Source organism: Rhinocladiella mackenziei, assembly GCF_000835555.1.
Source record: "Rhinocladiella mackenziei CBS 650.93 unplaced genomic scaffold supercont1.4, whole genome shotgun sequence".
Lineage (NCBI taxonomy): Eukaryota > Fungi > Ascomycota > Eurotiomycetes > Chaetothyriales > Herpotrichiellaceae > Rhinocladiella > Rhinocladiella mackenziei.
Genome location: NW_013550601.1, coordinates 1,243,145 through 1,269,411, shown reverse-complemented (window position 1 = coordinate 1,269,411; position 26,267 = coordinate 1,243,145). Strand labels below are relative to the sequence as shown.

The following is a 26,267-nucleotide window of genomic DNA, read 5'->3' as shown; positions in this document are numbered from 1 at the left end:
TTTCCATAGGTTCGACGACCATGTACGATGGGAAGATCAGACGGGAGCTCATAGAAGACGAGTCTCGTCAGATGATGCGGTAACATAAGACTATTCACCCAATCCAGGATTTTGAGTAAGAATCGTCTCCGAAAGGAGCTATAGGATATACGTGCTCTTGAATATCATGCATGTCTAGAAGAGCCATCTCAGTCAGTATTCTACAATCACGGCCCGGTTTCAATACTGATTGGTGGGAAGCATGGACGACATCGCCGGCCACAAGATTTGTACTCGAATATACTGTATTACTACCTTTGCATTTGACACACGCATGCCCGAGGAAGAAAGACACGAACACGAGAAATTCTTATTAGGCAACAAATTCTATACCTCAGGAGAAATTCTTCAAATTCCTTTCTCATCTCATCTTCTATCATTTCGATAGCCAAGTGGTCGTTCATGTCTTTCCCTCCCAATTCATCATCGTTGCTTTGCTTATTTAAATGCATACATCTCTGCATCGAGCCTAAAATAGCCCTTAGACATTTCCCAAGAAGCCCTGGCTTTCTAACATCAAAACAATCTCGTGCACAATACTTCGGACCGATTGCTTCTCACAGTCTACGGTCAAATCAGCATCAGTGGGCTTCTCGTATGGATCATTGACACCGGTAAAGTTCCTGATGGAGTTCCTTCGAGCTCGTGCGTAGACACCTCGCTTGTCCGTCTTCTCGCAGTATTCCAGGCTGGTTGCAACGTGGACAAGGAAGAAGCTTCCGTATTTCTGAACGGTCTCGCGGGCATCTTGCCGAGCCTCGTCAAATGGTGCAATTGGTGCAGCAATGACAGCCGCACCGGCCTTGGTCAACTCAGCGGCCACAAAGGCGATACGGGCAATGTTGGTATCACGGTCTTCCTTGGTGAATCCCAGCTCCGAGGATAATTCGGAGCGAACCGTCTCGCCGAGGAGAAGAGAGACTGGGCGACCACCTTGCTCGTTGAAGGTGACTTGCAAAGCTCGCGCAATCGCGTCCTTACCAGAGTTCTGGTATCCGGTCAGGAAGATGGTGAAGCCCTGCTTTGCCCGGGGAGGGTTGGACTCCCGCAGAACCTTGACGACTTCGGGATAAGAGAACCATTCTGGAATCGGGGCACCGACTCTGAGACGTCTTCGGAGTTCGGTACCCGAGATGTCCAAGGTCTTGACACCGGCGGGGACCTGGTCCTTGGGTCGGTACTCGTCGGTATCGGGCAGGTACGTCATCATTTGGAATTCGACGACTTCAATGCCCAATTCTGCTCGGTATTTCTCCACCGCGTGCTGAGCATCGTAGGGACCATAGAAATCCTTTCCAGCACTGTTCTTTCCCGGACCCGCGTGATCTCTTCCAATGATGAAATGAGTTGCACCGTGGTTCTTTCGGATGATGGCGTGCCAGATAGCCTCACGAGGACCACCCATGCGCATGGCCAACCCAAGGAGGCCAAGGACAGCCATACCGTTCGGGTATCGGGGCATGAGGGCTTCATAGACACGGACACGGGTGAAGTGGTCGATATCACCGGGCTTAGTCAGACCGACCACAGGGTGAATAAGGACGTTGGCCTGGCGGGCCCGCGCCGCACGAACCGTCAGTTCACGATGAGCGCGGTGCATGGGATTTCGAGTCTGGAAAGCCACCACTCGAGTCCAGCCCAACTTCTCAAAGTGCAAACGCAACTCGGCGGGAGTATATCTCAGAGCCACGTGATCGTAATGGTTCAGTCTGTTGACAGCCTGAATCTTGCCGCCAATGTAGTAATCCTTTGTGGCAGTCATCAAGTATTTGATGGCGGGGTGCTCTGGGTCTCCCCCAAATACTTCTTGAGCCTCCTTTTTCTTGTCTGGCTTGTAGACATCGTCCACGGTCAAGATGGCCAGGTTGCGGTCGTCTCGGAAATCCCGGAGGGTGATTCGAGAGCCTGCCTTGATCTTCAGACGTTCAATCATCGGTCCTGCAACGTCCAAGCAAATGGGCATGCTGAACAGAGCGCCATCTACGAGTCGGAGGTTCTCCACGACTCCATTGTAATCCTTCTCGTTCATGAACCCCTCCAGAGGGGAGAAGCCACCATTGAGAATGAGTTCAAGATCGCACAATTGACGTTCAGTGAGGACGACTGCGGGTAATATTTCAGCCTCGGCGGCGAGCTCGTCATGACGAGGAGCGTCTCGGGCGAGAAGGTCCTTGAGAACCCCTCCATGAGGTGGGTTGGCCATGGTGACAATGAGACGCTGAGAGGGGTCGTGTGAAGAAAAATAGGGGGGATGGTGTCACCTCGAGAAAGCGGTGACGGCAAGAAGAAGATGATGATGATCCTGACAAGCGTCTGGTTTGAAGACAGTTTGGTATATGAATCCTAAAGACTGAACAGTAATGCGGAGAGACCAGTGGTGGTAATATACCTAAGAATAAATCATTTCTTGTCGTATGGCGCGATATCCCACCCGCCGCATTGGCAACAAATTTTTGCGGTAAGGCAAAAAAAGGAGATGGTTTGCTGCTTACCCACACACCCTGGTTGGTCGAGCCGACTCAGCAGGCTGTCCTCAGATCTCCGGGACCTGACAGAAGTGCCCGTTTGGCGTGAGAAACCTTGACCTTTTGGTCGAGCAAGGGGGCCGAAATGCCCGCTGAAGTTCCCATCTTTCGAGGCGTTGCGGGCGCAACCTTGAAACCCAGGGCCCATCCGTCGTTCAGGTGACCAACTATTTTCATTTTCGCTAAGGGTGCCGATCTCCAATCTTCGTCTCCATCTCCATTGTACTAAAACCTTTTTTTTTTCCCTTCCCTGTTTGCGACGGAGCACAGTGTACTGATCCGCGTAAGTAAGACCTCCACACATGGGGATTTGTATCGAGAGAGTATCAAGCAATGTGTGATGGTAACACAGATGAGTTGTCCGTAAAATGCGCAAGTACACGGATAAACAGGAAAAAAAATAAGGCAGAAGCGGAAGAGCGGTCAGCAAAGCCCCAACTCCATGAATTACCACACGTGGAAATCATGATTGATACAAGTTTGTTCGTCGGTAGGGCGGTCTCGGTGGTAAGATAGGGCTCTATTGGGCAACGGGCTGAGCCCCACCCCCCTATGATTATTCTGCTTTCATCTAAGTACACACTCTCCTATCGCACTGCAGATATATGATGATAGATAAGTTGACATGTCCCCAGAAGATTGAAAATGCCCCTTCTATCAGTTAGCTCCTCGTGAGGCGGCCACTATTGCTTTTGTCCTCCATCCTTGGTGGTCCGTAAATTTCGCTTTTGATGCATATGCAAGGTTCTAGCTCGTAACAGACTTGGATCACATTTCATCCACATGTCATGCATCTCAATGCAGAAAAGTTCCCCCATGCCATCGCTGATGCTGAATCCCGAACGCCGGCGCTATGCTGAAAATATGAGAAAAGCTTCCGAGCTGAGCGTCATGATGCAGCCTCCAAGCTGACCAATTGAAGGGCTTGATCTAGAACCTCGCGTTCTCTCTTCTTTCCTTGTTCCATCAGAAACTGCGCGTACTTGGATCGTGGATTGTGGATTCCACACTCGGTCTTCTGTTGTCCTTTCCACCGACCAGCCCGTTCATCTTCACCTTCTTGGATGGGTTGTGTGGAGTGCCAGTCGCCAACACTCTTGTAGCCTTTGTCCAGGAGGGTGTTGTATGGGACGTCGTTGTCTGTGATATATTGTTGAATCTGATCAAAGGACCAGTTGGCCATGGGATTGATCTTGATCAATCCAGCCTCGTCCATTTCGATGATGTTTAGATCCCCTCTTTGACCACCTTGGCTCCTCCGTCGGCCGGTCAAGACAGCATACGCTTGCGTTTCACGGTAGGCCCGTTGTGCAGGCTCCACCTTGGCCAGGTAATCATATCTGTTGTCATCTGTCTCCCACAGCCTGTCTCCATACTTCTCCGCAAACTCTTGTGCCGTCTCAACACCTTCTGGTTTGAAGGTGTGGATGTTGACCAAGGGATATCTTGTGCGGACTCGGTCCACCAACTCTAGGGTCTCCGGGAAGTGATGCAAGGTGTCGATGAAGATGAGATCCACCATCTGAGGACGTGGGATCTTCATCTTCGAAAGCATATCCAACTGAACCAGCCCTGAGAGCCCGAAGGCGGTGGTCTGATAGAGGTGAGGCAGCGTGGTGATTGCCCACCTGAGGATCTCTTGAGGTTCCAGGAACTGAAGCTGACGATTGAGGAATTGAAGATGGGATTTAGTGAAATACACCTCGGGCAGGCCAATCTCACTATTACTGGCACTCGAATAGCCTGAGTCGACCCCCTTCAATGAGGGGCTGCTGTGGCCACTGCCGCAGGGGGACTCCGTCCTGGAAGACATGTTCAGGAACGTCGTGGCCAAGATTTTAAAGAGATTCACGATAAAAGGCATGGGACGGGGAGTGCCAGTGAAATAAGGGGGAGGATTGAAGACGATCCGGGTCGGGCGAGGCATGGTAAATGATGAAGGTGCTGGAAGACCTACCGTTTTACAAATCAAACCTCGCAATATCATCGTTGAGCACGCAATTCAGCAGTGGAGTCACACTAGAAAGTCGAGAGCCTCGTCGTCCGCAGACAAAAATCAAAAAATGTCGACAAAATGTCGACGATGGTCCCATCACGTGCAATCACGCCATCGATGGCAATGAGCCTTCCACTATTTCATTGGGTGCCGTCAGGTTCAACATCGTTGTTTGCATCGGTAGTCGCTCCCGACTGCCGTGGATGGTGAGCGATCGGGCATCGTGAGGCGATTTGCATTTACCATGCGTGGTTTTCTGCAGGGAGTAGAGCCTTATCCCCGGATACGTCCCTCAAAAACGGAGTTCATCCAAACATCGTCACCTACCTGCGAGCACCTCATTCTGCCAAAGGTGGCGAGCTTGACCCTTTGGCGAATGGGACGACCATGGATACTCTGGACGCTGCCTCTCGCATTGACTTTGAGAGCCCGACCCGGGAGCTTGAAGATGTCGTGATGCAGTTGACGAATGTCGAAATGGAGGGAGTCGGCGTGGGGATACTATAGCAATTTTAGTCACGTGACTCTTCCACGTGACATTGAATAAAAATGACGTCACTCAGGGGCATTCGAGTCAAACAACGTTGTCAGTCAGATACGTCACGTGAATATCGTCTTTTCCGTACCCTGGCGGTCAACGTCGAGTATCGTACCAATAGAAGCCCTCATGGCATGAAAGAATCTCAAACCAGGCCACGATCCCTGCCACCACCTCCAGGAGCTTGCCAGTGACCTATTATTCTCCTTCGCAGTGTGATTGAATCTCAACGAGCTTGTTCCTGCATTGGTCTGCTAACATGACGTAGACTTGCAGCTGCAGTCAATCCCTCCTCTTCGCAATCCCCTCGGTTGTTGTTGGATCCAAAGGCTCTGCCAGTGAACCACACACATCTCTGAGGTTTGATGGTCAAACCAACTGCAGAATGGGCTCTCCTCATTCCCGCAAACCCAGCACAGCAAAAGATTCCCTCACCAGCAGCACCTATCTAGACGACCATCTCGAGTACAAAACACATCAGACAGGCCCGTCCACGAGCATCGATGGCGTCCTCGAGCAGCCTTCTCATGCCCTGCAGAATACCGTGTCCCATACCTCACTTACGTCTAGAAGATCGATCAGTGCTATTCCTCCATCTCCAAGAATAGCTCAAGAGAGTGGGATGGTTCACACGATATCTCATACCCACTGCATTCCCGAGCCTGGTGATCCTGCCAGGCTTGTTGCGACCATCTATTACAACTCAACGTCTCCACGACACCCACATGTGCATCCTGATCAGTCACCTCCTGCAAGGCCGACGGATCCTATTCCAATACCCGAAATTGCCGAAGGATCTGCTCCCACCACAAGCATCTCAGAGTATCCTCTCGAACCGCCTCCTCCAGAACCTGAGCCACTGGACCATCTTTACGGCGCCTATATTTCTCAATTATGCCTGACCCACTTCTTGTCTGCTCTTGACAGTCTCCTGATTCACAACAAATCAGAAGAACGATGGCTTATATCCTCCCACCGATGTCTAGCTCCAGATCCGTTCAAGCCTCGAGTCATGGAAGTGACTTTCTCGCCTCCTCCGAATGCGGAGTATTTGCCGCTACATCTCCTTTCCAAACATGAATCCATCTACCGATTCGAGCGAGAATGGAATTGCGAGATTGTTTTACAACCTTCAAACGTCTATCGCCGGCACAAGCGATTGTGCGTGTTTGACATGGACTCGACCTTGATCCAACACGAGGTCATTGATGAGGTCGCCGCTTATGTGGGTGTCAAGAAAGAAGTTGCGGCCATTACCGAACGTGCGATGAATGGTGAACTCGATTTCGCAGCGTCTCTGAAAGCACGAGTTGCCCTACTAAAGGGTGTGCCGAGTGATGTATTTGATCAGCTTAAGCCCAAGATCGTCATTACGCCAGGCGCAAAAGAATTGTGCAAATGCTTGAAACGGCTCGGCTTCACCCTTGCTGTCTTGAGCGGAGGATTTCAACCTCTTGCCGACTGGTTAGCAGGTGAACTTGGCCTTGATTATGCTTTTGCCAATCATCTGGTGGCAGATCCAGAGACCCAAACATTGACAGGCGAACTTGAACCGTCATATCCGATCGTCGACTCGCAGTTTAAGCGAAATCGGCTGATAAGTTTAGCAGCTGAGAAGAACATTCCCCTCGCTCAGACCATCGCGGTGGGAGACGGAGCCAACGATATTCCTATGCTCAAGACGGCTGGACTTGGTGTTGCTTGGAAGGCCAAATCCAAAGTCCAAATGGAGGCGCCTGCAAGATTGAATATTGGCGACAGCATGCTCGACTTGGTGTATCTGTTGGGTTTGACCAGGGAGGAGATTGATGAGCTTTTGAAAGATTGATCCAACAGTTCGAGGGATAAACGTTGCTGAAGAAGCAAATTGCGGCTTCAATGATCAGTTCAGAGATTTGGAATAGGTATTCAGCACCGACGATAGAATACGGAACATCTCAGATGTTGGTTCCACCGAATAGCAGCGAAAGGCATTGACCATCGAGTAGAACGTGAGTGCGAAGACCGCAACGAGTACATGATTTACGAAGAACGGACAATTTTCAGAATCAGCGTCAATGTGTATTGGATTCATTTGTGTCATCCTTTTTTTCCGATTTCTCAAATGCGTTCGTCTTTCGGCGATTCATTTATTCCACCACAGGCATCCAATCTCGTATGCTGATTCGTCTGCCGAAGAATCATCTCCAGGTCAATTGTTGGTGCTTCATGATCTATAGTTAAAAGTGGCTAGATATCCCATCTCTATACGCGCCTGGCTAGAATACTGAATCACCGATAACGTTGAGGATGTTCATGGCTGATGCCAAAACCCGACAGGACTGACGATGATAGGTGGACTCAGTATCAAAATGCAGCTTAGCACAAACGCTGACTGTTCCACAGATTCAAACAGGAAGAAGGCATTGGCAAGACGGATTTCAGCTCATCAGTATCCCAATGAGTATATGCATGCACAGCACGAGGCTGCAATATCCGTTGTTTCAGCTCTGACTACCATCCAACATGTGGACCAAATCCGTGGGAGCTCTTGCTGATACGGGTATAATGTAGCTCTGTGACTGCCAAATGGACATTCAAGTTCCTAGTCATACATACAACACCAGTCAGGCAGCCATCCGTGATCTAACCCATTGTCCGGATCAAAGTCCAAGCCCAGGTTCCACGTCCATGCTCATTAAGCAGCACACCGGGCGCCGTGAAGAGCTCCGTCAACGCCACGCCTGGTGATGCAAGTAGAAAAATATTCATGTCAGCCCTTTTTCATAAAACCACCTGTTTACGAAGAAAGGGAATCAAGTCGCTGGTTCCATCTCACATCATTTCACCCGCTTTTCCCACCAATAATTTCGTCATCACCCTTCGTGATACTGAATTCGTCAAAATTAGCCGTCAATTGCAGGTCACCGAAGCCGACATCGACGGTCGCGTTGGAACTCGTGCCCTTCTCCTGTACCGCGAAGAAGTATTCCATTTGCTGCTGCGCGTTGATGGCGACGCTGATGGCGTGGGATTCTTGCAGCACGAAGAGGACGACGACCTTGGCGAATTCGAGCTCTTGATCCGTAACACTCCGGGTGTCGTTGCTGCTGCTGGTGCTGCTCGCGGTAGGAGATGCTGTACCAGAACTGTTTGCAGCCGAGGTCGACGTTCCGCTTATACTGGTGATGGTGGATACATCTGCGTCGACAGATGTACTGGGGGGAGAGACCGGACCTACAGTGGCGGACGTCGCCTGGAAGACGATCCCGTTGGATGTGCCGATGGTGACTCCATCTTGTCTTCGTTCCAGGCGCAGCTCACAGTCTGGTTCGGCTCGTTTGCTCACGACGGGAGGGAGAGGTTTGCCATGAATGGCAGGAGGTTGGCTGTTCTCAGAGGGTTCAAAACTAGGTAACACGACGAAGCGTTTCCTCTTCGTTCCCTGATCAAGAACGCTGGAGTTGAAATCCACAAGAGAGTTCTCGCTCGTACATGAAAGATTGTTGGAGGAAAACAGAGATAGGATTGTCGAAGTATTGAGAGGTATATCGAATCGAGTTTGTGCATCCGATAGGGGAGGCATTATGGACCGACCGATCGTGGCATTTTTGTATTCGTTTGAACCATCGTTCAGTGTCGCGGTCATGCAGTCGTCTGCATTGCCAGACGTTTCGCATTGACTTCCCGTGAACCCGTTTGAGCACACACAGACACAGGTATTGTTACTCACAATGCTACTCCCACCATTTTGACAAGGATAGCTGGCTGCACAATTGCTAAGATTGACGTCGTCGTCATTTTGTCTTGGTACAAGGATTAAAAAGATAGGTATTAATACAGCAGCCGCAACAAGGATGATGACGACAACAATTATGGCGATGAAAATTGGCAATGATAATCCACAGCACTGTCGTCGTTTCTGTTTGGTTGGATCTTTGGAAAGATCTGTTGTCGAGGCATATACATCGTTCTTCTCAGGGAGGGGCCAGGCTCCGTCTCTCCGATTGGTTGGAGTTCCGCCAACTGCTGGCGCTGGGAAGGCTGATATCATGTCAGACATGGTGGAGTGACGATTCATTCCGCCTAACTTGTCAGTGCTTCCGAACATGTCCAGCATACCTAGCCGGCTTGCTGTTTTGCCTCTGTCCAGATTCGCTGCTAATTTAGTCGCTCGTCTGATCAAGTCTGCTAGACTTGTTGTACTGCCACGATTTTCGGCTTCTCTTACCGCATCCATATCCAGCCTCGGTGGTCGCCGGCTTTCAGGAATTTTGTCGCTCATTGCAGGCTGCTCGATTCCCAGTCCCAGGAGAGGATTCATAGACTTGAGAGAAAGCCTTGAGCTCGGTGTTTGGGCGGCGAGTTTGGTTGATGCGATGGTATTGGGGGACTTGGGAGTTTGAAGAAATTCCCTATCGGCGGAGGGAGAGGCGGGAGGAGATGTATCAAACGGCATTCTGACCGGTGTAAAACTTTGTGATCCTGGTGTGCCAGATCGGACTTCAACAGGTTGACTGCTCATGCCCACCGCCACGGCCGCGCTGAGTGCGGTCATCGTTGCGCTTCGACTCGTTTGAATGGGGGCCGGGCGATGTTCGGGGATGTCCTGGTCAAGCTGACTGGTGCGATTTTTGATAGTGGTCATGGCAGGTTTTGCTCGTTTTCCTAAACTTGCTTGACGAACAATTTGTGGACTCGTGTCAGAAGAGCTGGACGGACTTCTCTCAGGACTGGGAGGATCGGGATCAAAACGTTCATCGGGAACAAGAGCTTCACTCTCTGCATATACAGAGCCCGAGAATCTTCGCGAAGTTGGGAAACCTCGTGATCTTGAGCTGGGTGTCGTCCTAGGGGTAGCAAAATCATCCAATACGGAGGACATGTAAGATTCGTGCATGTTGTATTTCCGGCCGGGTGATTGCCACGGTTCTTGTTTTACTCTTCCTGAACCAGATGCGGGAACGGGAGGTGCCGCTGGGAACTTGAAGTCTTGTATCAGCATCCCACTTCCTGAAGGTTTTGGTTGACGTTCCCTGCCATTATATTTGACTGGAGGAGGTGCCACACCTACACCGGCAGGCACTTGTCTGGCACTCAGCTTGACATTTGGTGGCACTCGAACGGACGGATGTGGAGGGAACGCTTGATATTGTTGATACTGCTGATATTGTGAGGGTTGAGCATAGTCAGCCGTTTGTTGTTGGTTCTTGTATTGAGGGTAGTGAAACCGGTTTTCATGGTTGGCCTGGGGAGGCCTCGGCCAACCCGGATCCATCGCCAGGATGTGAAAAGAATAGAAGCAATAATTGTCCGGCGCAGTACGGAGTAAAACTGTTGCCCCCCGTGGTGATCGCAAGGGATCTCAATGGCGAGGCTGCGTCACAGAACAGCAAGCATGTTCCCCAAAGACCCGATGCAAACCTGACCGGTCGGAAAAGGTATTCGAATGGGATTGTCGATCAATCGGACAGAACCTGCGACATGTAATCAATACTATGGACGCGTCAAATGAATTCTCATCGCGTTAGTGGTATGTCCAAAGCACCATATACCACGGGTCGACGGTACTCTCGAAAAAATCGCATACCTCTTTTCTGTTATCCACCTCTTTTCTCAATTTGTTTTTACTTCACTGATTCCAGCAGTATCCTGAATTGCCGAGATTTCGTGGTGGTGTAATTCCCAGGTCTCTGATGCGTCAAGAGGGCTCCTCGTTGTGTGAAGATAGTGAGGCTGAACAAAATAGCCAGAGACTCACAAAATCTACTTGCGCCAGGGGTATCAATGTAAAGAAAGAAGAGGAAAAGGGTGCGAGCGTCTAGTCCGCGAGGATGCGTGCAGAAGCCAGGCCGGAAAGTCGCCAAGTGAGAAATGAATGCTGTCGTAGTGAATGAATAGTCACTTTGGGAATTGCTCAGCAATTGCTGGAAGAGGAAGGGGGCAGAAATATCGTATCCAACAAAAAGTCGCAGGTGGTCCAGCGAATGAGGCTGCCAGTGAGGACGAAGAGAAATTGTGAAGGAGTGGAATGCACAACCAACGGACGACGAAGGAGGGTATGGGAAGGAAACAAGTGGTGAGAATCGGTGAACGGTGGTGCAACAGAGACGGTGGATGATGGTGGACGGTCGAGGTATCAAGGAGTATCACCATCCACTGACACCAACACCAAGCACCATGACCTTGTTCCATGCCCATGTCCTTACCTTAGCCTACACCTTACTCGGTACCTGAGCCGTGCCACCGCGCCCATGACTCCCAGTGGCATACAGTACGTGATCGAACTCCCGCAGTCCGCAGGGGACCCATGCAACGGCCAGTGTGCTTTTTGTTTTCAGGCACATTCGTATCATTGGTCTTATGCCCAAAATATCTACTAGAGCCAGAGCCAAAGAGGCTAAACAGGGCCTTGACACGCTCGCCCGCGGAAGAAGAGGCTAATGAAGCTTCGTCAGATTCGCCCCTCCACCACTAAACATAGCTAGACCTGGGCCAGCTTCGAATCTGAAACACCAGAACCTTGTCCGCTCGGCATCCTGCGCTGATTTCCCGAGTACCTTTCAGATTTCCCAGTGGCAGCCGGCCCCATTGCGCGATACCGCAACCTCGGGCATGGAAGCAAGTTTTCGATCCTGGTGTGATTCTACTGTGTTCCAGATAAAAGATGGAGACAATCAAGACGCAATAACGCAGGTGCCATTCAAGAGGTGGGCTTTTATGACCGTGCGGCGCTGCCAAACCTACGTTTCTCATGCAGTCAAGATCTCGCACGGACGATGTTAGGGCCTGAGCAACCACCCCAGGAGTGGTCAGGCTCGATGAAGGGCCGAGTTTTGGCTGACAGGAAGCCACGAGAGGATCCAAGTTCCAATCTGCACGGTCACCTCTATGCTTAATCTGACAGCATACTGAGTTGGATGACGGGTAAGAGTGTTATCAAGCAACTATTTTGAGAGTCCAGAAGCTTTTATCGACCCCATCAGGACAAGAGCCACATGTGACCTCGTGGCCTGCAGAGTCGACGCAAGCTGGCTTATTTTTGGCTTGGCCCTCGCTTTCCAATCTCATTAGCCCCCCGCTAAGAATTGCGAACAAGGCTTCTCTCCTGGCTCGTCCTTTTGCAGTACCAAGGCAATGAGCACGAATTTTCCATACAGTATATTGGCCCTCGATCGGCTTGCTCACTGGTGACTGGTCTGTCCTGTATTGATCTTATATCCCTGTCATGCTGCTGTCCAAGATTGCTTCTCTGGCATCCCACGTTGCTGAACATGAAAACAATGTACATGGTTGCAAGACTGATCGTCAGGCATTCATTCGGAAAAACTCACAACTAGCATGAACGACGATGGCAAAGAGGCCGAAGTCATCACTTGCTTTCTGCCACGATCAATACTTCTCTCAATAGCGCCCCCCGTCCCTCGACATTCTCTGGGAGAAAACACATCACTTAGACGCCGCTTGAAATGCTGCCAGCCTCGTATCTTTGGGGTGACTTGTACTTTATCCTGTGGCATGTATTTTGCAGAACTGTGTCAACTTATTGAATGAGCTTGCAGTTTTGATTTCTGCTCATTCAGCCTCTCGAAAAATCATGTTCGCTCCCATCAATGCACAGAATTGACAAGGCTGTGTAATGTCGACTAAATTTTCCCGACATTTTTCCTCGTGTATACCTTCGCGCGATGCATCACACAATGTCAAGAATGTTAATTGGAACTGCTCAAGTCAAGTGTGAGTGATACTGCATTTCTTTTACTGCGACAAATCAACAGTATGGAGCATTCTCCTGACCCAATACTCTCCGCTGATTCTTCTAGCAAGCCAACGCTGTCAGGCCATCTTCCTGGAACTCTAAAGCGTGGGTTTGTGTCACTTTCGCATCCATTTTTTAGGCAGTCTGCGTGCTACTCTCTTGGTGTGCAGCACCATTTTAACCCCTCCGCAAAGGCGTTCGGCTTTGTACTTCTCCATGGTCTTGCAGTGTATACCCTCTTCAAAACCTCCCCAGCATGACACAACAGATTCCAATGTAAACAAAACATCTGAAACAAGATCTTGATCGTCGAACATAGGCCACAAGAGCTTCGAAGCCGACCAGATCGATCGCGATGCTAGAGCTCTTCCGAACAGCGAAAGCATCATTCGCCTTTGATGCTCGGCTTGCTGCCTTGCAAGTCGGGTTCCATTGACTGCGGGCCCCTGGACCAGTCCCGAAGACGGGACCAATAGTGGTACCGATCCTGCCATACAACATGAGCGGGCAACTTCGGATACGCCTCCCAAGTGCTAGAGGTATTCAACAGCTTCAAGGCTGATTGCAAGTTTTGATATGGATATCAGGGAACCTTTCCCAGACAGCTCTTCTCAGCTAACAGACTTGCTTGCAGTTAATGTGGACCATAGTGGCATACTGGTGGCTGAGCCGCCGAGTTATGGCTTTACATCTCTGGTCGACAAAACAGGGATTTAGTCTGCAGCCGAATGAGGAACCTGGGCTGACTCCAAATCTGTCCCAAGAGGCCTCGGGTGACTTGTCTCAAGGAAAAGTCCAGGCCAGTTCATGTCTCCCGCTGGCGTTGAGAGACCACTACGAAGTGAGTGGAGATCATGAGATGGAAGTCGATTCCACCGATGACTTGCTTATCCTCACTCATCTCAAAAGAAAATCTGAGACATGGTCATAGATCATCAACATGAACTTATGATCCGAGGGTATCTGTCCACAACCACCGAACATTCCCAACCAGAATGGTATTGTGCCAAAGACGACACACCGTCTCCCACCGGTCCAGCAATGTACCCCCTTTCACCGGCTGCAGCAAAAGGGGTCGGACAAGATCCCGGTCCAGACTTAAGGATTCGAGACTCCTACAACACTAAGACCTTGATACCACTTGCTAAACCTCCTAGCGGATTCAGAAAGAATGGCATAGTTGCTCTTGCTAGCGCCCGAGGCGCTGGAAAATATCATGGTGGTCAGTCATTTGGACCAAGACCTCCAAATGGCCACGGAAACCACAATGCAGCACGACTTCCAGATGAAATACAGTTCTGTAGCAATCCACCTGGCTATTCAGTGAGTTCGCTGCGAACGACACAAGCCAAGAAAATGATCACCACAACTCGAAACCCTGAGCAACAAGAACGGTGAAGAAAATTCGACGAAAGAGGAGCCAATCAATCCAAAGCTCAAATTAGCGGGAGAAGAAATCGTTAAGATTGACGAAGAGACGCGAGACGTAGTCCCTACGAGCCTTTACGGGGTCCGCTCACCGAATTGAGAAGAAAATGCGGGAATGGGCATCAAAGACCTCAGTCCAATGTCATGTTCATGGAGAAAAGGCACATGGCTTCCTGAAAGCAGATCGAAAATAAAGTTACTGAGATAGAGATCTTGAAGAAGTTGTACGCAGTCCAGCAGCAAGACATGTCGTGAGTTCACCCATTAAGGAAAGACGACGTGAGATCACAACAGGCCGAGGCAGAATTTCAGGAAGAACTCCCTGATAGGAGAGACGCAAGTGATACATGGTGAGTTAGATGCTATCTCTAAAACTGCGGAGGAGGGCGCTTTTCTGCAACACGATGTCAAAGATGGAAGACCAAGGGTGAGGGTTACCTCCTGGTGTGGGTGTTGGTTGATAGCGTGGTGTTTAGCTAGCTGAACGAATGGTTGATGTCTGTAACGGTAGTGTCAATATACATGAATATCATCTACAATTGACTGTTAGAATTTTTCCAGGCCAGACGACTGTGATCCTGCCCATGGCCGCCTCTGAATTGCGCAAGGCCCCTTCGAATTCATGCAACTCATAGCCCTTGGAAGACAGGGAGTACACTTCGTTTATGCACCCCGCCGGGGTCAATTCTTTCTAGCGTCCTGAGTTAACTTTTATCATACAACATCTTTTGTTCCAGACTTTTTCATCTCGTCTTTCCCTCACCCAGGCCCTAAATGCCGCTTGACACCGAAGCCACGGTCCGGTGGAGTTGACATGGTCATACTCAGTCGAGTTTCAAGACCCGGGATCGCAGTTCAGATGGTGGGGATGGGGATGAAGGAGATCGGTATGGCAGGGACGATATCTTTGGTGGAGACTGTGCTGAGGGTATTGGTTTGGAAGGCTGGGTTTGGAACGATGCGAGGGAGGATTGAGCATGGCTTGGACCCTCGTGTTCACCCCCCTCGGTGTTGATGCGTCTGCTATACTCCGTGCTCGTTGCTGAGTCCGAGAGCCGATGCTCGTACTCACGTAAGATCCCTAGTTCGCGGCGGACACCCCATATCTCTTCTTCGAGCCTTTGGAGTGCAGATATCGTGTTCAGAAGTGCCGGGATTGTTGAGACTACCGACGATTGAAAATGCGTTTGACATTGTCGTAAGGGTGATGGTACGAGGATTCCATACCATTTCAAGGGGTCTTTGCTCGGAGTTGAAAGGGGGGAGTTGGTGATGCTGGTGGTGCTGGTGTAGACGAGGTGAGACATGTTGTGTATGGGGTGTGTGGAGGACGGGTCACTCTCCTTATCATCGATCTCTCCTCGCTTCGTAGTTGTGGATTCATTTTTGAGTCCGTCTTCTCCTATCGAAAGCCTCTGCCTTTTGCCCTTGTGCTGTCCGGCAGCTGCTAAGTCGGATGGTTGTCCGCTCTCCCCGTCTTCATACTGAAGGGGATTTTCTGCAGGCGGTCCTACCCTGCTTCGCTCAATTTGCACGGTCCTCAACGCCTTCATACGGTCGTCATATCCCTCCTCGCCATATCGTCTGCCAGGGCCGAGCGTAGAGTTGCGATTTGCCTGCGCGAGAGCGATGAATCCCGAGGAAAATTCCTTCGAGATTTGTGCTCGCAGTATTGTGTATGTGTCCAATAGCTCGAGATAGGATGCTAACAGGACATCAAGACGCTGGGAAAGGGAGCACTCTCCTTTGTCGGGCTTCTCTTTGACCGTGTCGGGCTCAGGTCGAGAGCCCGTATCCGGCGAAGGAGAGCGGGAGGTAAGCGGAGACGGGGGGTAGGTAGACATTTCCTACTGTTTTGTGGATAAATGTCTTTCAGAGGCAGTATTCATAGAAGATTAATCGTGGGATTTGAGGCTGTCCTGGCTGCACGTCGATGATTGGCTTCATGTAATTGTTGGCTTCGACGGCAGCATTGTCAAATGGCTGGGATACGGCTATTGAAGTTGGATGATGCTGTTGATGTTGTCGCAGGCCTCGGTCGTATCGGGGATTCAAAGCCGCCGCACCGGCGGTAGAAATTGACGCAACGGCAATGGGAAGAAACCGCTGCGAATGTTTGCGAAGCTGCCAAACCGCCGCCATGGTTTATTTTTGAATCCTTTGTTTAGTTTTCTCACGCCCTGCTCGGCGTCGTTCTGATATTTTCTGCGCTTGGAGTCACTGGGCCCTCACCCTGGAAACTGCGCCCATAGCTATATACCCAGCGTCCCGCCAACACGCCCTTAATTATCAGGTGCTGCGGCAGTTGTTGAAAGTCTCACCTGTTTTCATCTTCGAATCTTCTTATCCATCACGCCACTTCCACGGTCGATACCAGACGAATACACCCACAGTCAAACGCTCCCACGCACCGTGGTCTCCGCAGTCCGCCTTACTCCGTACTCCGCCCCGACCTTGTGTTGTCTCCCAGATCCCGACCTTAGTCATGGCCTCAGCGGCCCTGGCTACCGTAGCCGATGCTTCTGCGTTCAGCGTCCGGTCATTGTATCGCTCGCTGTTGCGACAATCGCGGCAATTTGCGAATTACAATTTCAGAACGTATGCAAGAAGGAGGACAAGGGATGCATTTCATGAACACCAGCACGAACAAGATCCCCGGCGGATACAGGAGTTGGTGCAAAAGGGTTTGAAGGAATTGCAGGTTATGAAGGTAAGTGGTTGCTTATTGGCGTTGTTTGAACATGAGGATCATGGCGCCTGATTCTATCGAAAGAGAGATTTGGGAATATGAAACCTAGACACAGTATGGGCTTTGTCGAGGATTCAGGCTGACATTGGATTTATACAGAGGCAAACGGTAATATCACAATTTTACCAGCTCGACCGATTGGTAGTCGAAGGCGGAATTTCGGTACGGTGTCTTGTCATTGTCATTGCCCACATCCTCTAAATTAGTGATGCCCTTTCTTCTCTTTAGCACCGACTAACTTCCTTCTCCAGGGTCAGGAGACAGGAGGCCATGGTGGAATTGTACGACAGAAAGACACTGGGTAAGCCACATCTTTCTTGACTATTCTTTCCATCCTGCTGACTCTCACAGATGGGACTGACATTCAGTTTACTGTCTGCCTTCTTCCAGCCTCGTGTATAGTATTTGCAATCCGTAATTAGAGAAATACTCCTGTCAACACGGGATAGGTAGTCAGCCTCACTGTGATCAATATACTAAATCTCTGCCGCCTCAAATACAAAGTGTCTTTCTTATCTGTAGCCTGGCTTAGTTCCTCTCTTGTGGCGACGATGTTCCAAACTGGCCTCTTTCCACTGTTCTCACGCTCTAGCCTAGATTCTTTTATCTTCTCATCCCGTCACCATCTCTCTAACGTGTTCTCCTTGTCGTCCGCCTTGCGTGCCCAGAATGAATATTTCACTGGCTAGCTTCCGCCTTTAGCAGCCATTAGCGGCTCGCCAGACTTTCCCTGTTCGTAGTCAGATAAAGCATCATCCTTTAAGTCGCGTAGTTTCTCCTTCGTAACCTCACCACAACACTCGCCTCATCAACCGGATCGGCCGTACAAAACTCTTATGTGCATGCTTCCACGAGGCCTCCTGGATCTCTTCGAAGATACTCAAACACCTGGATCCCTTATTGAGAATCACATGTGAAGCGCGCAAGGAAATAAATCCGTCATCATGGCGCCGGTACGTTGCTTTCCCTGTGAGTTTGTCACGACCTATGCAAAATCAATACCTGTGAATGTTCTACGTGGTGAAATGGATTGTTTGAGTGTTCTTGGCGCTCTGCTCCGCCGAGCACTGGCACAACTATATCACTTCCTCTCAAAGACTTAACCAATAACACCAACAACAACATGGCGGCGCTGGTGCTCGCCCTGGAGACCCACTCCGGGTACCATTGCACTGTGCGCCGTGTGCAGGAGGGGCTTCGTGCACGACGACTCCCTCTTCAGACACCACCAAATCCACCACGGCCACCTGCGTAGCGGACGCACCTCCGATCACAGCTAGATCATTCGAGTCCAGGTCGGAGGTGGGTGGCGCGGGGGGTGTGAGCGGTGCGTAGGTTGCTTCCGCACCTGTTATCACCTCTCAATTGTCCGCTTCCACGGCTGGTGATTCCAATGGTGTCTCTGGGGGCGCTCTGTCTGCGGAAAACTCCCGACCTGCACGCGGCGCGGTTGCAACCGGAGCGGTTCCCACGGCCGCTGAGGCGAACCGTGATGACTTGCTCGATCTCCGTTTTCCTCTCGCTCCTGGAATTCACCTCGTCCTTTCTCCCTTTGAACTCGTAGAGCCCTATGGTGACCGGCTTTCCCCTCCCTCCGCCGGACTCACCGTCTACGCCCGAAAATGGGCAAAATTAAAAACGCCCCTAACGTTAGGCAGCTTCGTTCTTCCCGCTCGACAAGAAATCAAGAACACAACACTGCGCCACGCAACCGAGCCGGGGTGATCGACTGGGACCCAACAGAGGGTCTACCCGTTCGAAAATGGGAGCAAGTCACCGTCAAAGTCAACCAAGATGTCTCGACTGATCCCTCTGACACCAACAATCAAAACCAAGAACACATTGATAACGACTTCCCCTGGCCAGAACAGCCATTACCACATTTTTTCAATCAATTAGCACCACATTCACAGGTGAGCACCCCGACTTCCGTTTGCCTTACGTTGATGGTCATTTTTTGGCGGCTGGTTCTTGTTCTACGATCTTCTGGTTAACCCATGTATGCTCTGTGTTGCTCGTTGAAGGACTTCCAAAACAAAGCAAACGAACCTCATCATGCTAACTTTGATTCCCTCCTCTAGGAGCTTCTCCGACGAGCCCGTATGGGTAACACTGCCGTCAAAATGCCAACATGGGATCGAAAGACAGAATCATGGATCTCAAGCAGTGAGCTCGATGCGAGGAATGCTCGTCTCAAATCAAAACACCTCTTAAACAATCCGGAGTCACCAAATTCTCATAATGAAGATGAAGAGGACGATGAGAATGACGACGCCTTTGATGCTGATGGTCTGCCTGAAAAGCGAAGAAAAACAAATTCAGGTGTACAAGAACGAGTTTTTGAAACAAAGAAATGGGTACAAATTCCTGCAGCAATCGCCGAAAAGCTTCCCGAGCCGAAATATCTTGCTGACCGCCGACCGGGCATGGAAAGCCTTTACGGAGGTGCGTACAAAGCAACAAATGGATTCGGAGCATTGGGGCTTAGCCCAGGAACGGGTTCTGCAAATGTTGGGTATGATTTAGGAGATGGCTCCGGATTAGGGAATGCAGCAGGTGTGCTTGGAACGACAAACCCTGTTCAAGAGTCAACACCTGTCAGAAAAAACATACCCCCCAAGCGCAAGAAAAAGAAGCTTGGTGGACCAGGACGAAAGAAGGCAAATCCAAATCCTACGGGAGACAATGCTGTGACAACCATGTCAGGTGATACCACGACTGGGATTCCTACGGGAGATAATCAACCATCCGCCACTACAGATATTCAAATGAGAGATAACCAAAATGGAGAGGGGGAAGGATCTGGAAGTGAGAGCGAGGGTGAAGGCAGTGAGGAAGGGGAGATTGAAGAAGGTGGAAAGACTGAACCTGATGCTACAGCTCAAACTACAGCTGCTGATCAAGAAAACCTTTCCGCCGAACCAAACAACGATCAAGTGTCTGAAGCCGAAGTCGAGCCAGAACCTGCGATTGAGGTTACAGGAACTTCTCTCACTGCACCGAATTCCGAAATCATCACCACCATTTCCACAGATGCCGAGACACAGCAAGCCACCGTTGTTGAGACATTATCAGAAGCACATGATCATCACGAGCCAGCTGCACATCAACATATTGAGACGATACAAGCGTCTGCACCGGAAACAGAACCACAATCGCTTTCTATCACCGACACATTGCTCGCCGAACCCGTCCCACCACCGGTTGTCGAAGTTGCAGATGAGACTCCGACAGAACCCTCAGCGATCATTACCCCGGCGGCCGAACCTGAACTTGTGCTCGAGCAAGGACCGATCGTGGAGGAAGTCAAACCAGCGGGATCGGAACCGGAACCTACGAGCGACGAAGTGAAGACTGTGGATACTGTGGCAGTAGATTTCGAAACAGTGCAGGAAGCTCCGCAAACTGAAACAGCTGAGCAGGTGGACAAGGACAATGAGCCTGTCTCGCGCTCTACAGAGCCAATGAATCAAGAACAAGAACAGGCACAGGAGGAAGAAAAGATCTCTACAGAGGGGGGAGCCGAAGCGCAGGCGACCGCAGAGATGGATTTACTTGGAGGATTAGAGGCGGCCGTTGAGAAGGAGCATGAGGCTGTCTAAAATGCCGCTCGTTAATTTGGCGATTGCGGACCAGCCAGTCCTGGAATTTTGTACACTACGCTGAAGGAAAAGGAAGGCTTGTTCATACTTTTTACTCGTCAGGGCTAGACCCAAGTTAGCCGCGAATGAAATTAAGCAAAGCTGGTCAAATGAGATGGCTAGCAATTGAAGATTTTCGGATTGGATGTGTTCATTCTTAGGGACGTGTTAGCAATTGTAGGGCTGATGTCTCCCACGTCCAGGAGCCGTACATTCTCACCCTTCTTTCAGCTTCGGGATTTGCTTTATAGTTTGTGATTTTTATTTATACAGCATTTCATGCGAATCCGCAACTCTTGCTGCTCCTCCCCTCCACCTTGGCCCGTGATACTGCAATGATATCTGTTGTGCTCTCATAGCTCCTCGCGTTTCCTCAACGCTCATATCCATATGATGATGCTTGATAATTTAGTCAAATGGGTTGGTTCGAGTGCCCCAGTAGGTGAGGAACATGCTGAGACCGACGGTCTCGAAGAGGCGGGATAGAACGCCCACGACAACGGTGTCAATGGGACGGTTTTCGATGACGACAGCAGAGACGAGCTAGAATGAGAGTAGTCAAGTCAGCGATTCATTTGTCATTGCCTTTTCGAATGACTGCGTAGATGAGAGGACATACCGAAGGACTGTACGAGGCCATGAAGATCAAAGCGCCCAAGTAGGCGGAGCCCTTGTAGCTGAGGGTTCCGGTGGCATTGATGAGGGCAGCCACACCATAGGTCTGGATTGCGGAGCCGACGATCGAGGTACCCCAGCTTGCTGCTGCGGTTGCGGTCTCCTTGGACTTGAAGAATTCCTCCCTGCTGTCGGCGGCTTTGGCGCGGTGGTAGGCGTCACCGAACAAAGGAGCGAGAACGGCTGCGGAGGCAGCTTGGTTGAAGACGATGCCCAGGGCGATCGCGGAGGGTTTAACAGGTGGGAGATCTAAGAAAGGGGGAATGTCAGTGGCGTGTTCTCCAAAAGCAATTGATGCAGTGGGGAGCATCAGGTGAGGTGTGGTTTCAAGCTCGAGAAGTGACGTGTTGAACTGGTTTGTAAAGGAGACGAGAACGGGCATGTACAGTGGAGGGTTGCCATTTTGTATGGACCGAAGGTGATTTGTGTAGATGTAGGTCGACGTTGTAGTGTTGTTGCCGAGGATCTGTAAACAAGTTGCGGATGGAAGAGATGAATGGGAGATGTAAATAGATTCCAGGCTTATATGTATAGGGGAGTGACAGACTAACAATCAACTCCGGCCCAAGTTCCCAGTGTCGAGGCCAGGTCGAAACTTTGAAGCTTTCCAGCGACACAATGACGACATGTAGGAGAAGATCAGAGTAATGACGAGGGAATACGGCCGATGCACTAGTTTTAAGCCAGATATCGACGATGTTTTGAAGTGTAATGACAACTACGCTTTTTCGCCCTGCCATGATGTCAGAGCTCAAAGCCCTCCAAAAGTCGAGCACCTGACGGGCCTCTTTTTGCTCCACGTCTCGAAAGGGCCAAATCTCATTTCCGAGGCTGTTGTTCAAGCGGTCACGAAATTGGGTCATTGTCCGCTGAGATTTGACCCTCAGAAATCCCGTCAACGCGCAACAATGGTCACTTCTTTCGGGTAGGATGAACTCTTTTGCCTAGACTTTGCAGTCTACCCCGGATTTCCCATCCGCTAACCCTTGATCCAATCAACTTGGGCGCCTGATATCTTGACTCGAATCTGGGATCAGCAAACCCATTAGCACTTATCACACTATTTGCACCGTATACTTCCTGCTCGGATTTACTGGCATTGCGATGCCAGCTTCACGCTCTCCCTCCCCGGAAAACGACGTCTTCGCCATCTCTACCGCCCTCGTTCCTGAACGCATCAACAAACAGGCCGCTACCACCAGCCTGACCTTCGATGATCTCCTCCCTCCCGATACTCCTCTTCTCCTCCATGAGGACCTTCAAAAAGGATGCGGAGGCAAACTATGGCCAGCGGGAATGGTGCTCTCCAAATATATGCTCAAATACCATAAGTCAAAGTCACTCCTGGGCAAGTCAATAGTCGAGATAGGTGCGGGTGGCGGCATTGTAGGACTGGCCGTCGCGCTGGGCTGCGATAGTGACCGCAAAATCTTCATCACAGACCAATCGCCTATGTTGGCACTGATGCAGAAGAACATCGCGTTGAATCATCTCGAAGATAGTGTTGTGGCCGAGATATATGATTGGGGCACCCCTCCACCCTCAAATATTCTGCCCAAAGGAACTGAACATCCTGACATTGTCCTCGCTGCTGATTGCGTCTACTTTGAGCCTGCGTTCCCTCTCCTATTGCAAACGTTGGGAGATCTTATTGGACCCTTGACAACGTGCTACTTCTGCTTCAAGAAGAGGAGGAAAGCTGATATGCGCTTTATCCGCGATATGATGAAAAAGTTTGCTGTGGAACCAATTGCGTATGATGGGCGAGAAAGCGATGAAAGAGAATGCATATTTTTGTACCGAGTACGAAGAAAAGATAAGGCGATACAATGACATTGGCAGAAGAGACGTCCGGGGGGGGGTTTCAAAGTCTCATTTCATTTCGTTCGATTAACCGTGAAGTCAAGCAATCTGGTATATCGTCTCATGGTAACATACAAGACTCAACTCAACCCGAGGCACCTGGACTCTCTGTCTACAGCGCATAGCTCACACTTTCTGAATGACACTTCAATAGAGATTGGCTAATGATACAAGTCGCTCTCTATCTCTCCACGCGGAGCACAAAGATTCAGACCAGTCTCGCCCTCCCAGTCGCGGTCGCGATCTAGTATCGCCTGGTACCACTCCCATCGGTCCCATGCATTCGTCTCGTGCCAGCAGCTTTTTGTCCCGGCCTCCGCGTGACAGTCCCTTTAAGTTTGAGCATGGCGCCGGAGACTTTGTCTCCGATGCTTGTTTTGCGACTGGGAGTGGTAGCTGTGGCAGGAGTGCGTCGAGTCCGGGTCCCGCCCCAGCGACGTTGTCGAGCTGGTCTAGCAGTTGTGGTTCGTGGCGTAGTGTTACCACGTAGGCGTTGCATGAAGGTTGGCTTGGTTCTTACTTGGCCACTGGGTGAAACTTTGGTCCCAGGTGGGTGATGGGTTGTGGTAGTGGTGGTGGTCACAGTTGTTCCACTGGAGTGATGACGAGTTCTTCTTCCGAGGGCCATTGTGGCAGATTGTATGTATTTCCGTGCCTGAGGGCGTGATTTTATGAAGTAACCGGTATCTTTCGGTGAATTATTTCAAGGTATGAAAATGATAACTCCGAGGAAAAGGGTGAAACAGCTTCTTTATCTATGCGATATGTGTTATGCGATCGACCAACCTCGTCCCAAGGAGGACTGACGACGTCATTTCCTCCTCCAGACATTCGATGCTAGATAACTCGTGTGAGGAGCATCTCACGGGGGCTCAAGCTCCGGAACTTGTAAGAGGCTGAAAGAGAGTTGGAGAAACCAAGTTTTTGGGACACCGTTTGGAGGTTTGACCATGAGATCGCCTGCATTGAGCCAATTAGCAATCATTGGGAACGCCACAAGATCAAACTTGGCTGACGCAAGGCTTCAGGGATTCGAAGCATCCCATCTCGATCGCTGTTAATAACTCGGATGGCCCTTGGATCGGCGGCTACGTCAAACTGGGTGCTGCAACGTCCAAGTAAAGTAAAAGATACCAGAACACTGCCACATTGGATGCGCGCATTATGGTACCTGTGGCTGTGCACCTGTGGCGACAGAAAGTCGAGATCTGGATGAGAAGTCGGTCACACTCAAGAGTATAGAATGTCAGAACTGGCGAGCTTGAAGATATTGTCTGTGTGTCTGGTCAGAAGTTGAGTTGAAGTTGCCAGTGAGGCGGAGACTTTCTATGTACAAACTAGGGCCTTTTTTTTTTTTTTTTGAGAGCTGTGCTTTTTCCTCTTCAACATACAGTGCAGACTCCATGTGAATACATCACTCTGTCCAATATGCAGTCTGCAAATCGCAAAACCCATACTGTGTCACTCAAATCTGTGTTCCATCGTTCCCGTGGGACCAAACGGTCCTTGCCTCATCTCCACCTAGACACACACCACCAGAAGGCTCCCCGACATGAACGTCGCTCCCCATGGCATGATCCGGACCGAGTTTCAAAATATAGAGAGGGCAGCGGCAAGCGAAATATTTCAAAATCAGCACTTGCGGGCCATTTCACAGGCAGGAGCCATGACGCGAACTATTCTAGTTGATGCTGACTCTTCACAGCAAGCATCGACAAATACTGAGAAGATATTCATACTCAAGCCAAAAAGGGTTTGGAGAAGGCGGGAAAGGATCTAACCACGTATCTCGAGGGACTCGCACTCCAAATCGAAGACCATTTGGACCATCTCACCAGGATTGAAGAACCCTTGCGACGACTTTTCATTGCCGAAACACTGAAGATACAAACCAGTTCAATTGTCCAATCTGCTCAAGACAAACGAGACACTCAAGAAGTCGCATTATCGAGCCAAGTATCGAACTTTCGCAAACTAAGGTAAGAGAAGGAAAACTATTCTAGCCAAATTATGGGATGACTGGGAAGACATCCAGGGAGAACTTGTATGCCTGGCGGCAGAAGTGTTTGGCCAGGAGAACATTACCATTGTGGAAGCTGAAGATGAGGACATGAAAACTGGCCAGAAAGAAAGGCTTGATAATGTGTTCAAGTCCGCTCAGAGAACTTGCCAGGAAGAAAATAATGCCCACCGAACTCTGGAACGAGATCTCGACCGCTTTGGGGGGGATATGGGCGAAGAAGACAATGGATGAAATGCAAAAGGTCGGTGATCCTTGATACTCTCGCATTACCCCCTCTCTGACCCACGCTCGCAGCAATACACGGTTCAGAAGAATAAACTGTTCAGGGGATTGCATCGTCATATCGAGCTCCTTGGAGCCCTGTGAAGGAAGCCTGAAGAAGAGCAGAAAAACGATCGTGGTTCGTCTCTCCGCTGCAATTATGAAGGCTCAGGTGCATAACACTGGCGGTGGTAAGATCATTGATATTAGTCCTGTTGACTCTTTCATGCCAGGGGCGTTACGAGATGAAATCTGTACGGAAGAGTTCGGAAATGAACGAGCTCCTCTTGAAACTGGGCCCCTTGGTGCATCGATATCCGCGAATATCCGATCCAAGCGTCCTCTCTGGCTACTGCTCCTTTGTGGCTTTTGCATATTTTTTCAATGCTGTTCACATCCCACCACTCTGAGTGCCCAACAGATATTTGTTATCTGTGGCAACGAAGAAAATTGCTTCTTTCAAAACGCATAAGAACCCCACAAACACCTGGCATGCGTCATGTGAAGGGATGCTCTGCCTAGCCCAGCTCTTCTGTCGGCAAAAAGCTACCAGTAACATTTTGATAAGTGCTTGTACTGGCAAAGGCGCAGAGACTTTAGGCTCAGCATGGTAGGTGACAATTGGCTTCCCAATTCAGCCAAACAGATTTCTCCATCGTCAGCCATCGGGTACATACCTTGTTCCACCCTCGCGTCTTGAGAACTCTATTTCGCCGTGGTCCCTGAAGGCATATGAGTCACGGAGTTGTTCCTTGTCTGTGTGTTTTCCACTCCTTTGCTACATCTGTTCC

The 26,267-nt window shown here is 50.2% G+C and overlaps 12 protein-coding genes across 12 annotated transcripts; 6 read left to right on the top strand and 6 right to left on the bottom strand.

Moving 5' to 3' along the window:
- Positions 1-520: 520 nt before the first annotated feature.
- Z518_05590 (sulfate adenylyltransferase) lies at positions 521-2,242 on the bottom strand (the record flags this gene model as incomplete). The annotated part of the gene is made up of 1 exon (XM_013416402.1): positions 521-2,242. One exon carries the CDS (start codon positions 2,240-2,242, stop codon positions 521-523), a length of 1,722 nt encoding a protein of 573 aa, XP_013271856.1.
- Positions 2,243-3,453: 1,211 nt separating this feature from the next.
- Positions 3,454-4,491, bottom strand: Z518_05589 (phosphoadenosine phosphosulfate reductase; the record flags this gene model as incomplete). Its single annotated transcript, XM_013416401.1, has 1 exon — positions 3,454-4,491. The coding sequence occupies one exon, from the start codon at positions 4,489-4,491 to the stop codon at positions 3,454-3,456; it is 1,038 nt and encodes a 345-aa protein (XP_013271855.1).
- A 992-nt stretch (positions 4,492-5,483) lies between these two features.
- Positions 5,484-6,926, top strand: Z518_05588 (phosphoserine phosphatase SerB; the record flags this gene model as incomplete). Its single annotated transcript, XM_013416400.1, has 1 exon — positions 5,484-6,926. One exon carries the CDS (start codon positions 5,484-5,486, stop codon positions 6,924-6,926), a length of 1,443 nt encoding a protein of 480 aa, XP_013271854.1.
- Positions 6,927-7,922: 996 nt separating this feature from the next.
- Z518_05587 (uncharacterized protein) lies at positions 7,923-10,355 on the bottom strand (the record flags this gene model as incomplete). The annotated part of the gene is made up of 1 exon (XM_013416399.1): positions 7,923-10,355. The coding sequence occupies one exon, from the start codon at positions 10,353-10,355 to the stop codon at positions 7,923-7,925; it is 2,433 nt and encodes an 810-aa protein (XP_013271853.1).
- Positions 10,356-13,877: 3,522 nt separating this feature from the next.
- Positions 13,878-14,364, top strand: Z518_05586 (uncharacterized protein; the record flags this gene model as incomplete). Its single annotated transcript, XM_013416398.1, has 2 exons — positions 13,878-14,159; positions 14,227-14,364. 2 exons carry the CDS (start codon positions 13,878-13,880, stop codon positions 14,362-14,364), a joined length of 420 nt encoding a protein of 139 aa, XP_013271852.1.
- A 724-nt stretch (positions 14,365-15,088) lies between these two features.
- Positions 15,089-16,406, bottom strand: Z518_05585 (uncharacterized protein; the record flags this gene model as incomplete). The annotated part of the gene is made up of 2 exons (XM_013416397.1): positions 15,089-16,111; positions 16,194-16,406. The coding sequence occupies 2 exons, from the start codon at positions 16,404-16,406 to the stop codon at positions 15,089-15,091; spliced, it is 1,236 nt and encodes a 411-aa protein (XP_013271851.1).
- Positions 16,407-16,749: 343 nt separating this feature from the next.
- Z518_05584 (uncharacterized protein) lies at positions 16,750-17,374 on the top strand (the record flags this gene model as incomplete). Its single annotated transcript, XM_013416396.1, has 4 exons — positions 16,750-16,974; positions 17,113-17,175; positions 17,265-17,314; positions 17,365-17,374. 4 exons carry the CDS (start codon positions 16,750-16,752, stop codon positions 17,372-17,374), a joined length of 348 nt encoding a protein of 115 aa, XP_013271850.1.
- A 1,261-nt stretch (positions 17,375-18,635) lies between these two features.
- On the top strand, positions 18,636-20,615 carry Z518_05583 (uncharacterized protein; the record flags this gene model as incomplete). The annotated part of the gene is made up of 2 exons (XM_013416395.1): positions 18,636-18,926; positions 19,095-20,615. The coding sequence occupies 2 exons, from the start codon at positions 18,636-18,638 to the stop codon at positions 20,613-20,615; spliced, it is 1,812 nt and encodes a 603-aa protein (XP_013271849.1).
- Positions 20,616-21,062: 447 nt separating this feature from the next.
- On the bottom strand, positions 21,063-22,069 carry Z518_05582 (uncharacterized protein; the record flags this gene model as incomplete). Its single annotated transcript, XM_013416394.1, has 3 exons — positions 21,063-21,197; positions 21,274-21,795; positions 21,881-22,069. The coding sequence occupies 3 exons, from the start codon at positions 22,067-22,069 to the stop codon at positions 21,063-21,065; spliced, it is 846 nt and encodes a 281-aa protein (XP_013271848.1).
- Positions 22,070-22,433: 364 nt separating this feature from the next.
- Z518_05581 (uncharacterized protein) lies at positions 22,434-23,162 on the top strand (the record flags this gene model as incomplete). Its single annotated transcript, XM_013416393.1, has 1 exon — positions 22,434-23,162. One exon carries the CDS (start codon positions 22,434-22,436, stop codon positions 23,160-23,162), a length of 729 nt encoding a protein of 242 aa, XP_013271847.1.
- A 274-nt stretch (positions 23,163-23,436) lies between these two features.
- On the bottom strand, positions 23,437-23,820 carry Z518_05580 (uncharacterized protein; the record flags this gene model as incomplete). The annotated part of the gene is made up of 1 exon (XM_013416392.1): positions 23,437-23,820. One exon carries the CDS (start codon positions 23,818-23,820, stop codon positions 23,437-23,439), a length of 384 nt encoding a protein of 127 aa, XP_013271846.1.
- A 924-nt stretch (positions 23,821-24,744) lies between these two features.
- Z518_05579 (uncharacterized protein) lies at positions 24,745-25,446 on the top strand (the record flags this gene model as incomplete). The annotated part of the gene is given in 3 exon segments (XM_013416391.1): positions 24,745-24,876; positions 24,945-25,171; positions 25,179-25,446. Coding segments are annotated over 3 exon segments (627 nt in total).
- Between the last annotated feature and the right edge of the window lie 821 nt (positions 25,447-26,267).